This window comes from Zootoca vivipara, chromosome 13 (assembly GCF_965207765.1).
Source record: "Zootoca vivipara chromosome 13, rZooViv2.hap1.1, whole genome shotgun sequence".
NCBI classification, from domain to species: domain Eukaryota; kingdom Metazoa; phylum Chordata; class Lepidosauria; order Squamata; family Lacertidae; genus Zootoca; species Zootoca vivipara.
In genome coordinates, this window is record NC_142596.1 from 23,258,065 (window position 1) to 23,270,680 (window position 12,616).

The following is a 12,616-nucleotide window of genomic DNA, read 5'->3' on the forward strand; positions in this document are numbered from 1 at the left end:
TTGATACCCCTTGAGGTTCAGCAGCAACAAGGGGGAGGACGTTTTGACAGCTGTCAAAAGCTGTCAAATTGCTACAGGATTAAGAAAATTGATTTTATTGTTGTGGACTGTAAAAACTGATTGAAGAGGATTCAGAAGTAATTTAAGCGGAATTTAAATTTGAAATGTAATGAAGTTAAAGACAAAGGATAAGAGCAGCCAAGATGGAGCTGACAACGTGGTAGAGAGGAATTTTCCAGCACTCTTTGGCCCTTATCTCTGGTCTGCCTGCGGTTAAGTGAACTATGAAAACAAAGTTTTCTCGAGCCTTCCAGGAGGCTGTGTTGAACTATCTACAAACATGGGAAGATATTTACAAGGAACGGCAATGTTTGAATCCAACAGAAATGGAGAATGAGGTGCAAGATCAAGATTTAGAGGACAATTTTGATGCTGAGACTGTGTGTGAGGAGCAACAAGTTGAGGATAACTTGGAGACTGATTTGGACCAAAAAAAATATGTGTTGGATGATGAAAAACAAAAATCTGAACAAGGAGATGAGGCCAACAAGGAGAAGCAAAGTGAAGAGAAGATTGATGGAAATGGAAATCCTGGAAAGACTGAAATGTGGAGTGGTGTTAGTGAAGGGAGGGATAGGCAGGAAGAGGGGGGTGCAAAGGTCTGGAAGTGGATGTGGGAAAGGACTGGTGTGGGGTGAAAATTTTAGTTTAAGGGGTTTTTTTTTGCTTGATGAATAACGGTGTCTGAATCTTGGCCTGCTAAAGGATACGCTGATCCAATGGGGGGAAGGGACATTGGGAGGGGGGAGGGAGAGATTTTTAAAAGTTTAGGGTTAAGAGTTTTCTGGAGGGGCAGAAGAATGGCTGGGGAAACATGTTAAAGTTTGTTTTTAATGTTTTTGGTGACTAGAGAGGTGTTTGGGTAGAGAACTGCCTGTCTCCCTCTCTTTACTCTTGGCATCCAGTGGCAGGGGGTGTCTGGAGGGGAGAGGGAGGGGTGGAAGGAAACCCAGACACAAAAATGGAACCTTTTGACTGCTGAACCCCTCGGGTTACCCTAGTGGCAGGAGGGGACTCGGAGGGGGGCAGCATGAAGAAGGAGGAGGATTAAGTTAATATAATAAGAATAAGATTTTGAATTAGATTAGAAAACTCACCAAAATTAATTAAAGAAGTTAGGAAATCCAGGAGGAAGAGAATCGTGGAAGCCGCAAACAAACTGTTAAGAAAATAAGATTTGGAATTTAGATGTTCTTGTTTTTTCTTGTTTTTTCTTTTTTCCTTTTTTTCCCCAGGTTTTTTTTTCCTATTTGTGGTTTTGTTGTTGAATTATAATGAAGAATTAGCTGGGGGATAAGCCAAACCTCAGAGCTCCTCCGCCTCTGTCCTCTCAGTGGCAGGGGGGGGATGAGGGGGGAGGAGGGAGGGGGGAGGTCAAACCCAGCTTAAAAATGGAACCCTTTGTTTCTCAATGCCCATGGGTATCACTGGTGGCAGAAGTGGTCTTGTGGGTGGAGGGAAAATGAAGGGACAGAGTTTATTGTATACGTTGTGTATGTTTTGTCTTTATAAAGAAAAAATCAATAAAAATTATTATAAAAAATAAAAGAAATAAAAAAATACACCAGAAAAAAACCACCAAAAAAAGTAAAACAAAAACAAAAAGGGCTGCCATACGTCTGGTGTTTTGCCCTGGATCAATAGGGAAAGCGCTTTTTTGGCGTTTGTGTAAAAAACTCTCAACAACTTTAAAGTCGCTCTTTTTGCTTTGGCGGCCAAAAAGCTAATAAAGAAGACCCTGAACTATAAGGGAGACACAGAGATCTAAACAAAGACCATTATTTGTGGCGCAACACCCCTTTTACTTTTTTACACCCCTATTTATTTTTGATTCAGATTTGTCATGGCTAATAGCTAGTACAAGAAAGTTATTTGAATTGGAAAGAGAAAAGTTCAACAACTTTCAAGGTGGTCCTGGTGTTTTTTTACTTTTTGAAATATGGAACCCTAAGCAGGGAATGCAGGGAAATAAAGTCAGAGAAACTTTGGTTTTGATTCAAGCTATGTGTGTGAATAGGGACATGGGTGGCACTTTGGTCTAAACCACTGAGCCTAGGGCTTGCCGATCAGAAGGTCGGCAGTTCGAATCCCCCCAACGGGGTGAGCTCCCATTGCTCGGTCCCAGCTCCTGCCAACCTAGCAGTTCGAAAGCATGTCAAAGTGCAAGTAGATAAATAGGTACCACTCCGGTGGGAAGATAAATGGTGTTTCCGTGCGCTGCTCTGGTTCGCCACAAGTGGTTTTGTCATGCTGGCCACATGACCTGGAAGCTATATGCCGGCTCCCTCGGCCAATAGAGATGAGCGCCGCAACCCCAGAGTCGTTCGTGACTGGACCTAACGATCAGGGGTCCCTTTACCTTTACCTATGTGTGTGAATGTTAGGGGTGGAAAGCCCTGTTAATTTCAGTCTTCCTAGCTTCCTCATTTTTCTAATCCTAAATTCACATCTTCACATTTTACAGCAATTTGCGGTATCTATTTTTTCTGCAATATATAATGCATTTTTCGTGCTATCTTCACTGATATCTTCATTTTCATGCACCCTTTCCTCTAACATGTGTGTTTTTGTAGACATTGTTTGGCTGGAGAACTGCACTGCAAAATTCAACCAAGTGTGAATTTTGAAAGATAGTTGTGTTTGGGTGTGTGTATTGCTTTGGAAAGTGCACATTTGAAAGATTTGGCTTTAAATGTGTACTGAATCAAATTTCTCCTCCATTCCTAGTAAAGACCAAGGGGTTAAGCCTTAATCAAGGTAAACTAGAAGTGAGGACTCTTTGGCCTTCCAGATGCTGTTGGAATCCCAACACACATCAGCCCCAGCAAGCTGATTATGTCAGGGATGATAGGAGCTGTAGTCCATCGACACCAGGAGACCCAAGGAAGTACAACTCAAATCAGGCCCCGCTATCATGACCAGTGGTCAAGGATCATGGGAGTTGTAGTCTATCAACATCTGGTGGGTCACAAGCTCCCCATGCCTGGATTCACCTATATGACAACGCATAAATGCAACACACACCACTGTTCCATACTAAATTACAACCAGAACCTGAAATATTAAAGCATGGCTTAACTTACCTGGGGGTCTTGTGCGCTGGACACTTTCTCTGGAGAGATGAGGGAGAAGTTGTAAGCAAAAAGGAGCAGTAAAGCCAAGGGCACCATGTACAAATCAAAATGCCAAACCGTGACAACGAAGACCTAAATGAAACAAAGGAAGACAGAAGGGGCTATTTACATCATTCGATGAAAAGAAAAGAGGAGAAGGAAGAAAAGGGAGGTGTGAAGAACAAAGCTTCTGACTCTTCATTCCTATGTGCATCCTTGAAGCTCCGCTAACCTCTGATCTCTCCCACTTTTGCATTCATGGGAAGATAATCACCTTGGATGTTTCTGTGTTCCAAGAGCACCATGTCACCCATTAGAATTGTTAGTGTTGCCTTCTACTTGTGATTTTATTCTCATTGTAGGGATGTACAATTATGTAAACAAACAAGAAAAGAGAGACCTTGATGAAAGTTTGGGGGGGGGGAGAGAAAAGGAACGAGAATGGGGGTGGGAATGGAACACTCGTTGAAACTGGATAGAAGAAATGCCTGTCACCTGGAGAATCACAGTACGAAAAGGATGTCAGGAGCCAGGCTGCCGTCTTGATAAAACAGCACGCAAGTCGTAATTAGCTTAAAGATTTATTGCAATACAAACACTCAGCCTTGGACGGCTATCCGTATGTCCATGCCTTATGAATTGGTTGACCCTTCTGGGGAGTGATCCCGGGTACGGCAGAATATCCAGAACCTAAGCCCTTTCTGTTTCCGGCTTTGTTTTCTATCTTAGACCTTTCCCATATGTCTGCTCCTTGGATGAATTAACTCCCCTTCCGGTGTGGAACTGCTTTCCTTCCCGCCTTCTGACATTGCCTGTGTCACTTAAGAGTGCCGGTTGCTCTCTAGCATACTCTCTGCATTCCTGTCATTCTCACAGCGAGGGGAGTTGATAAATTACCATTCGCAGCTGTCTGGGAGGAATGCGAGCCTCTCTCTTGTTGGCTGCTTCCCGACTCCTCTGGAGCTCTTATACCTTGGGCAGAAGTGTTCGTGACAAAGGATGTCTCCTATCTGGTTGTTTGAGCCATGCTGTTACTCACTCAGGGCCAAGAGCATAAGAAGAACCTGCTTGGATCAGGCCCATGCCACATCTACTCTAGCATCCTGTTCTCACAGTGATGCCCATGAGAAGCCCACACACAGGACCCAAGAGCCCTCTCCCCCTCTGTTGTTTCTAGCAACTGGTATTCAGAAGCATTACTAGCCTCCATCATGGCTGGAAGCAATTGATAGGTGTGAGTTTGTCCCGTTCTCTTTCAAAGCCATCCAAGCTGGTGAGAGTGAGTTCCATAGTCATGTTTGTTCTGCTTCCCAAAGTAGCCAATATTGGAGATCCATCCCTCAGGGTATGGAGAACCTCAGGTCTGGGGGCCACGTGGAGCTAGTCATACCTATCTGGCCCTTGGGACTTCCCACAAGACGTACTCCTTCCTGAGTCACACCCCTCACCTGGCCACCCTCCTCCAGTGCTTTCGCCTGTGTACAATTTGTCATTGAACTCCAAGAGTCCTTCTTGTTGGGAGGGTAGAGAGGGGAGTATGAGTTTCTGTAGAAATTGTACAAAAGATAACAATCACGTTCAGTGTTTTTTCCACTTCTGCCTCTGGACCTAAGCACCCCATGGCATACGACCTCCAAATGGTTGCCCTGGAAGAAATGGGGCTCTCTGGTTGAAAATGGTTCTCTCCCTAACCCCCACGTTACCTGATTGCCCATCTCTTTTAATTTTATTGCATAAAGCAGCCACGGCAGGTCCCAATTCAAATCAGGACCTGTAACACTGGTGAAAATCATGCCCTCCAAACTTATCTAATGAAGCCAAGAATAGTTGTTTGGTTATGTTTTTGTTTTTGTTTTTGCAAGGGAGGGGGGAGCACAAGTTTTTCCTCTGGCAAAAGGAGTGAAAGGAAAATAAGATACATTAGGGAAGGGATCAGGATCTAAAGAAGGAATGGCCAACACAGTGTCCTTCAGCTGGACTGCAGTTCCCATCAGAGGTGGTTATAGCGTAGCGCAACCAGTTTTGCCACAACAATGCTGTAAAACAGAGCGTGAGAGGCAGGGACACTGAATTTTAGCACCACACAAAGGGTGCCACTGAAGTTTGAAAGCCCCAAGTCCACCATTGCAGTGATCAGGAATGGCAGAAGGTGTAGTCCAACAATGTCTTGTGGGTACCACACATTGGCTAGAGTAATAAGGCTTTGTGTTGGCACAAGGACTGGTGTAAATGTCTCCCTGTTTTGGGATTCACCCAATTTGAAGGGGTACTTTGGGCAAATCTTGAAATCCTTACAATGGCAGCAAGGGGGTTGAATTATTGCCATGTCTTTTTCCAAAAGGGGTGGAAATGATGTAGGATTTGCTGGTGTTTTGATAAAGCTTTAGAAAGGCAAATGCATAAAAAAGTAAAACAAAAACAAAAACTTCCTTCCCACTGAAAGACGCCTCCCCTAAATGCAGTTGAAATGGCACCATAGAAGCAACTCCAAATTATCTACTGTAGACAGCTGTTTTGATCTTCTAGGTCTTAACACAAGAAACTAATAGCATCTATGCATGGCAGAGGGTGGGAGATACAGCATAATAAAAAAGGGGGAAGAAATCTGTTGGCATAAGCTGCCTTTGCCACCACTCGGCCCCTCCCCCCAGTCAGCAGCATCAATGCAGGCAATGGGAGGTCAACTGAAGCACCTAGAGGTGGCTATAGACAAAGCAGAAGACTGGGGGAGGGGAAAGTGTTTCTATACATGAATCATAGAGTTGGGAGGGACCACAAGGGTCATCTAGTCATCATGCAGGAATCTTTTGCCCAATGTGTGCAGCTCGAACCCACAACCCTGAGATTAGAGTTATCCCAACTCACAAAGGCACTCACCTTCACCTGTTCCTCTCCATACATTTCAGCCCACTGCTGCTTTTCAAGATTAAAAAGGGGGCTCCTGTAGTTGTTATCTTTCAGGGATTAAACCAGATTGGCAGGTACAGTTCTGAGCAGTCAAATAGCCAGGGGAGAACGCATTAGACAGTGGCTCCCTCTGCTCTGTCTGAAACCAGCTGCTTTGCCTGGTAAGAGAGTTGTATGCAATGCCACTATAATGCACAGAACTGACTTAAGTTCATTAATTTCAGTGGGTGTCTCTGATTAGAACTAGCACAGGATAAACCTAGAGTGCTTGATGGCAGGAGGACGAATTCTCGGAACTATATTTTACACGTAGTTCTACATTTAGGATGGAAAGTTCTGATTTGGGTGCATGTATAGATTTGCTGAGTTCTCTTTCACACGCACCAGTTTTCATCCTGTTGATTGTCTCATGCAGCTTTTATCATTTTTTGCTTTTGCAGTTTTATTTTAATTGCTTAATTCGTTTTGGGAATGTGATTTAAGAGCAGTATAGCACTGCTTTGAAACAAAGAAATAAATAAAACTAACATGCATGTTTCCCATTTGAATTTTCACCAAAAGAGATAGAGAGAGAGAGAAACGTCGCACCTACAATTTTACGAGAAACGAAGCTGAAATCCCCATGCGGCTGTTCCAAAATTTCTGAGCTGGAGAACAGATCCAACTTGCAAGTTGAAAGGAAGGGCAGGCCAGAGAGTCATCCCGGGTGTTTTAGTAATTAAAGAAAAGTGCATAATGAACCATATGCCCAAAAGGGGCCTGTTTTTCATGCAGGACAGATTTTTGCTTGAATTTTTAATTTTTATATAGAGATGAAACACTGAGTGGGATGAAGCAACTGTGTGAGGTAATGCACCACGCAGTAGTGGAAGAAGAGGAAACAGTCAGTGTGAGGATGAGCTGAGCATCCTTCGATGATTATGTGTCTAGATTTCACTATTTTGAGACAAAGATTTTTTTTTAATGCATCCTTCTCTCCTTTGAGAAACTGTTTTAGGCATCTGTTCAAAGTCTCCATGAAAGAGATATTGACAGCTTTTTCGACTGAACAGTCCAAGAAGAAAAGAACAGAATGCTGCCTGCCAATTTTTATTTTTATTTTTTTTAATCAGGCTGACCCCACGGGACAAACAACAAGGATTCTTCTGCTATTTGTTGGACCCTCCGCGTTGCCTCAACCACTCTGGTTTGGTGGAAAACCTGCCTTTGAAGCTCTAGCCAACACATTGAACAACAGCAAGCCCAGAGCTTAAGCTCTGGAGTCTCTAAACTTCATTTGTTGTCATTTTCATTCCTTGGCTTCTCTATTCCGAGGGAAGCAAGGAGTGTTTAACAAAGCTAAAAATAAAAGCCACAAACCTATCAATAAAACTAATTAAGTAAAATACACAATAAAACACCAAGTGACCTCGCTTATTTTTATCATTACGATGTTTAATACAACTAAATTCCCAGTGAAGGCTGCCCAGCTTTGCCCACATGCACACTGTATATTTGAACCACTATGATAACACTTTAAACATTCATGGCTTCCCCCAAATAATTTTGGGATCTGTAGTTAGTTTAGGGTGCTGAGAGTTTTGGGGAGAGCCCCTCCCAAAGCTATAATTCCCATAGTTCCCTGTGAACAGGGATATATAGTTCTGTGATGGGAATAGGGGTCTCCTAACAACTCTCAGAACCCTTAACAAACTACAACTCCCAAAACTCTTTGGGGGGAGCCATGTGTGCTTAAAGTGGTATCACAGTATTCTGAAATTATAGTGCAAACGTCACTCTAGACAAGGTCATGTGGCCTCCTTTGAGATTTAAGATTCTGGGTTTTTATGTATGTTTTATTTACTGCATCGGTCAAGTTTTTATTTGTATGTATAATTCTTACGTATAAGTTTTGAGTTACCCACAACTTGACTTTGGTTGCCACATGATTATATTGATTTATCAGCTTCACTATATGTCCTGAGGCGATACAAAAATATTTAAAAAGCATGATGGAGGTATATAAAATTAGGTATGATGTAGAGAAGGTGGACAAAGAACAGCTTTTCTCTCTCTCTCTAATAACACTAGAACTCGGGGACATCCAATGAAGATTCAGGATGCTGAATCTTCAAAAGGAAGTCCTGCACACACAGGATGCTGAATCTTCAAAAGAAAGTCCTGCACACAGAACATTCTTAAACTATAAAGTATGCTCCCATGAATTGGGATGGCCTTCAAAAAAGGGATTAGAAAAAGTCATGGGGGATGGGATTCATAGAATGAGATGTTTTTTCTCCTTCCTAATACCAGAACATTGGCCCTTGTGACTCTCCATAGGCAACTCCCCTCTACAGTCACATAAACTTTCCCCAAGCCGTATCCATATCCATCACCAGCCAGTGTGTAGAAACTATCCTGTTCTGCAAAGGGGAAAGGCATATTTGTTGCTCTGCCCACTTTTGCCTCTGGACCCATCCACCTCTGGTATGTGGCCCCTGGAAGGTTGCCCAGAAGGATATGCGGCCCTCAGGCTGAAAAAGGTTCCACACTGTGTGTCTTACGGGGCTGATGGAAACTGGAGCTCAACATCTGGAGGACATCATGTTGGTTGACCCTGAGTTTCGAGGGTACTTAGGAGAACATTCTCCCTCTATTTCTGCAAAACAATGAAGGTGATATATGAGAGACACCCAATATGTCTCCACCTTTGGGAAGCAGTCTAGGGGACTGCTTAACACTTGAGACTTTGTGCCGACCATCAGGCAATGGCTTTTTCCACCTGCTTTGCCCCACCCCCAGGCCTAGGAGCCTTCAGAATAGAGCTGTTGCCATGAGCATTATCTGTATGTGTCTTTTGATGAACTGAGTGGAATATTATGAATCATGGAGGCGGGGAGTGTGTGTGTGTGAATTTCCACATGTGCTTAGTTTGTTAGTCTGTTAATTGTTAATGCTGTTATTAATATTATTTTGTGGATCATCAATACTGCAGTACTTTGTGAATCTTATAATATGACTTATGTTGTGGTTGTGTTAACTTATTTTTTTTAGTTGTTTTGTTAATGGTGTTTTATAGAAGGTGGTTGCTTTACAGATGATTTGTTCATTGTTATACATGGTTTATGCTGTAATCGTGATATTCTATTATGTTATTGTTATTTATTGTTTGTGACTCGGAGAGTGAAATATAATAAATGAAATGAATTTACCTGCCTGCTGTTTGTCTGCTCAAAGTCGTCACCAACACCAGCTTTTCTCATAGATACAGGGATCCTGTACCATTTCCCTCTCCAGGTAGGAAATCAGCTTATGAAAAGCAATTTTGAGCAGGAAAAAGCTGGAAGGGAAAGGGTTGAGCAGCCCTTTTCCTGCTGCTATTCCACTCCCCACTGCAGTATCTGATGCTCCTTTTCATTTAAAAGAAGCCCTGGAGAGAGGCAGCTCACATTCATCCTTGCTTATTGTCTAGTCTGAACCCAAGTTAACCAAGACTGAAACACTGCTTAGTATTCCGATTGTATACACTTCCACAATCCTTTGCGTTGCTTGTCACATTTTCCCCCCTCAACGGCATCTCTCCCCTTTTTTAAATTATGCAGGTGACCAATGTGATAATGAAACACTTTGGCACTGTTTTGATCCTTCAGATATAATGACAATTAGCACCAAGCAGCATCTATCTTAATGCTTGCTCCATTTAATGAAATGCTTATCGTAGTAGAAGGAGTCTCACAGTTTTGGAGGGATCTACATATGAATGATTAAAAAGAAACTGGCCCGTTTTTGTACACACACACACACACACACACACACACACACACACACACACACACCACTGCTCTATTTCGAAGACTTAAGGACACTTGGCAACAGTTATGCATTGTACAGGTGGATCTGTGCACATTAAAGGGATAACACTGGGAAGAAGACATCATTGATTGGCATCAGAACATAGGATGCTACCTCATACTGAGAAAGACCACTGGCTACTGGTCCACAAATAATGAACTAAAACCAAGGAATTTCACTATTCGTTCACTAGAAGTAGCATGAATCCTATCGGCGATGATGTGCAACCCAACAGTTGTGGTTGGACTACAGCCCCTACCATCTTGGACCATTGACCATACTGGGTGGGTCTGATGGAAGTTTGACTCCAACCATATCTGGAGGGCTACAGATTGCCTACACCTCCTTTAATTAATTGTGTTTATACCATTTGACACATCTTCCAAGGAACTCAGAGCATCCAACTCACCACTTCCAGGCCTGCCTGGGCAAAATTGTTGCCATATAGTTTAATCCAGGGATGGAGAACCTGTGACCCTCCATATGTTGCTAGATGACAACTCCCAGGCCATTGGCCATGACGGCTGGAGCTGATGAGTGCTGGAGTTCAACAGCACCTGGAGAGTACCATCTTGTCCACCATGGCATTTTAGAGGGTTGGGTCTAAATGTACAAAGCTACCCCAGCTACGGAATCCTCTCCTCAATAATACTTGTCTGGCACCAACTTTGTGTTAAATTTTAGGCTCCATTAAGGTTGTTGTTGGTTTTGCCTATAATTTTATTTATTAATATTGAGGATTTTACTGCTGTTTCTATGAGTTTGATGGGCTTTTTTCTCTTTTATGTTGCACATTGCTATTTTATCATTTGCTACTTAATTTTACTATTCTAATCATATTTTATATTGGGTTTTGTTTTCTCCATTCAGTTGTAAGCTGTCTTGGCAGGTACTCAAAAGTTTGTCAGCATTTTAGTGCAGATAATTATTTCATTCACACACACACACACACACACACACACACACACACAGGCATGCAATTTTGCCCAATGTACACATTTTTTCATTATTATTATTATTATAAGCATTCCTGTGTACATTTATCCATATTAGATACATTTTGGAGCATACTGCTTGGTTGGAGAATTGCATTGCAAAATTCAGGGAAGTGAGAATTTTAAAGGATGGCTGCATGGCAGTTCACGTATTGTTTCAGGAAGTGCAAATTAGGTAGAGTCACAATATAAATGTGAGCGGAACCAAAATTCCCCACCCCACAATTCCACTTACAGGCTGAACTCTCTGCATAATATCAGTCTGAAGAACAATGCACAGTCCTTCCAGTTCAGGTCCTGCTTAACCAGAGGTGCAGTGGCCAAGGGTTAAAGATTTGTTACAATTTCTGCAACAGGGTTCCTGTCTCCAGAATCCTAGGGTTGGCCAATCAGCATGAAAGGTGGAGCCTTTTAGCCACTGAGAAGGAGCCTTCTCACCTTTTGTGCTGGTTGGAACCAAACACAGTGAAAAGAGGTGAGTCAGCCAGTGAGGACTGGCTCCTTGGGTCAACCTGGAGAAGGCGACCAGGAAAGAAGTTATCATGTATGCTCCAAAGCTAAGCATTTAGGGACACAGGCAAAACCAAGGTCCTTTTGTTTCCAGAGAATAGTGTGGCAAGTTACGTTAAGTACAATGGAACTTCAAAGCAAAAGCAACTGATGTCACTTCAAAAGAAGATATTTACTCCAATAGTAAATAGTAGATCTAGCTGAAAGTCAACCTGTGGAGAGCTGCAATGGTTGTTGCAATGCACCCATAAGTATGATTATTGTGTAATTATAAGGTTATTGTATAATCTTAAAATGTTGTATAATGGTATGGCTATAAGAGTACTCAGCTGTGACAATTTCTGAATTTACCACTACACTACTTGACTTAAAAGGGCCTGGAAACGATGCCTTATGAGGAACGGCTTAGGGAGCTGGGTATGTTTAGCCTGGAGAAGAGAAGGTTAAGGGGTGATACGATAGCCATGTTCAAATATATAAAAGGATGTCATATAGAGGAGGGAGAAATGTTGTTTTCTGCTGCTCCAGAGAAGCGGACATGGAGCAATGGATTCAAACTACAAGAAAGAAGATTCCACCTAAACATTAGGAAGAACTTCCTGACAGTAAGAGCTGTTTGGCAGTGGAATTTGCTACCAAGGAGTGTGGCGGAGTCTACTTCTTTGGAGGTCTTTAAGCAGAGGCTTGACAGGCATATGTCAAGAATGCTTTGATGGTGTTTCCTGCTTGGCAGGGGGTTGGACTGGATGGCCCTTGTGGTCTCTTCCAACTCTATGATTCTATGATTCTAACTTTCTCACCTATTGCGAAAGAGCAGAGTTGCATCTTATCTTTCTGGGTCTTTTGCAGTTGAGTCCTCCAAGGAAGTTAGGGCCACATCCTGGCTCCCCGGGCTCATCTGATAGTAGGGTTTCTGTGTACCCTTCTCCTTCAGGTGATATGCGTTATTTATTCACTACACTCTCCTCCTATACCCGATGATCCTGGTCCCTGACAGAAACCCTGTCAAGCCTGCTTGCTTTTTGTTTGCTTTGATGCTTTGCTGATCGGTTGGCAAACCCACGCAGCCCCCCGTCTATCAGAATTTCAGTAGTTGTGTGTTAACGCAGCTCAAATAGCCTCACAGCTGAAGACGAAACGTGCATCCAGTTATCAAGATTTTGTACAAGTTGTACTGCAGATCAAGGCTGAAGCAACAGA

The 12,616-nt window shown here is 42.7% G+C and overlaps 1 protein-coding gene across 4 annotated transcripts in view; it reads right to left on the reverse strand.

Moving 5' to 3' along the window:
- The window catches only part of MCTP2 (multiple C2 and transmembrane domain containing 2), a 124,625-nt gene that overhangs the window by 31,372 nt on the left and 80,637 nt on the right, over positions 1 to 12,616 (reverse strand). For 3 of the 4 annotated variants that reach the window (XM_035130470.3, XM_088656587.1, XM_088656590.1), the window contains one exon: positions 3,144 to 3,266. The exons of the other annotated variant lie outside the window; for it this stretch is intronic. In XM_035130470.3, coding sequence (XP_034986361.1) covers positions 3,144 to 3,266 — 123 coding nt within the window. The remainder of the gene's footprint in view (positions 1 to 3,143; positions 3,267 to 12,616) is intronic. 4 annotated transcript variants of the gene reach the window in all.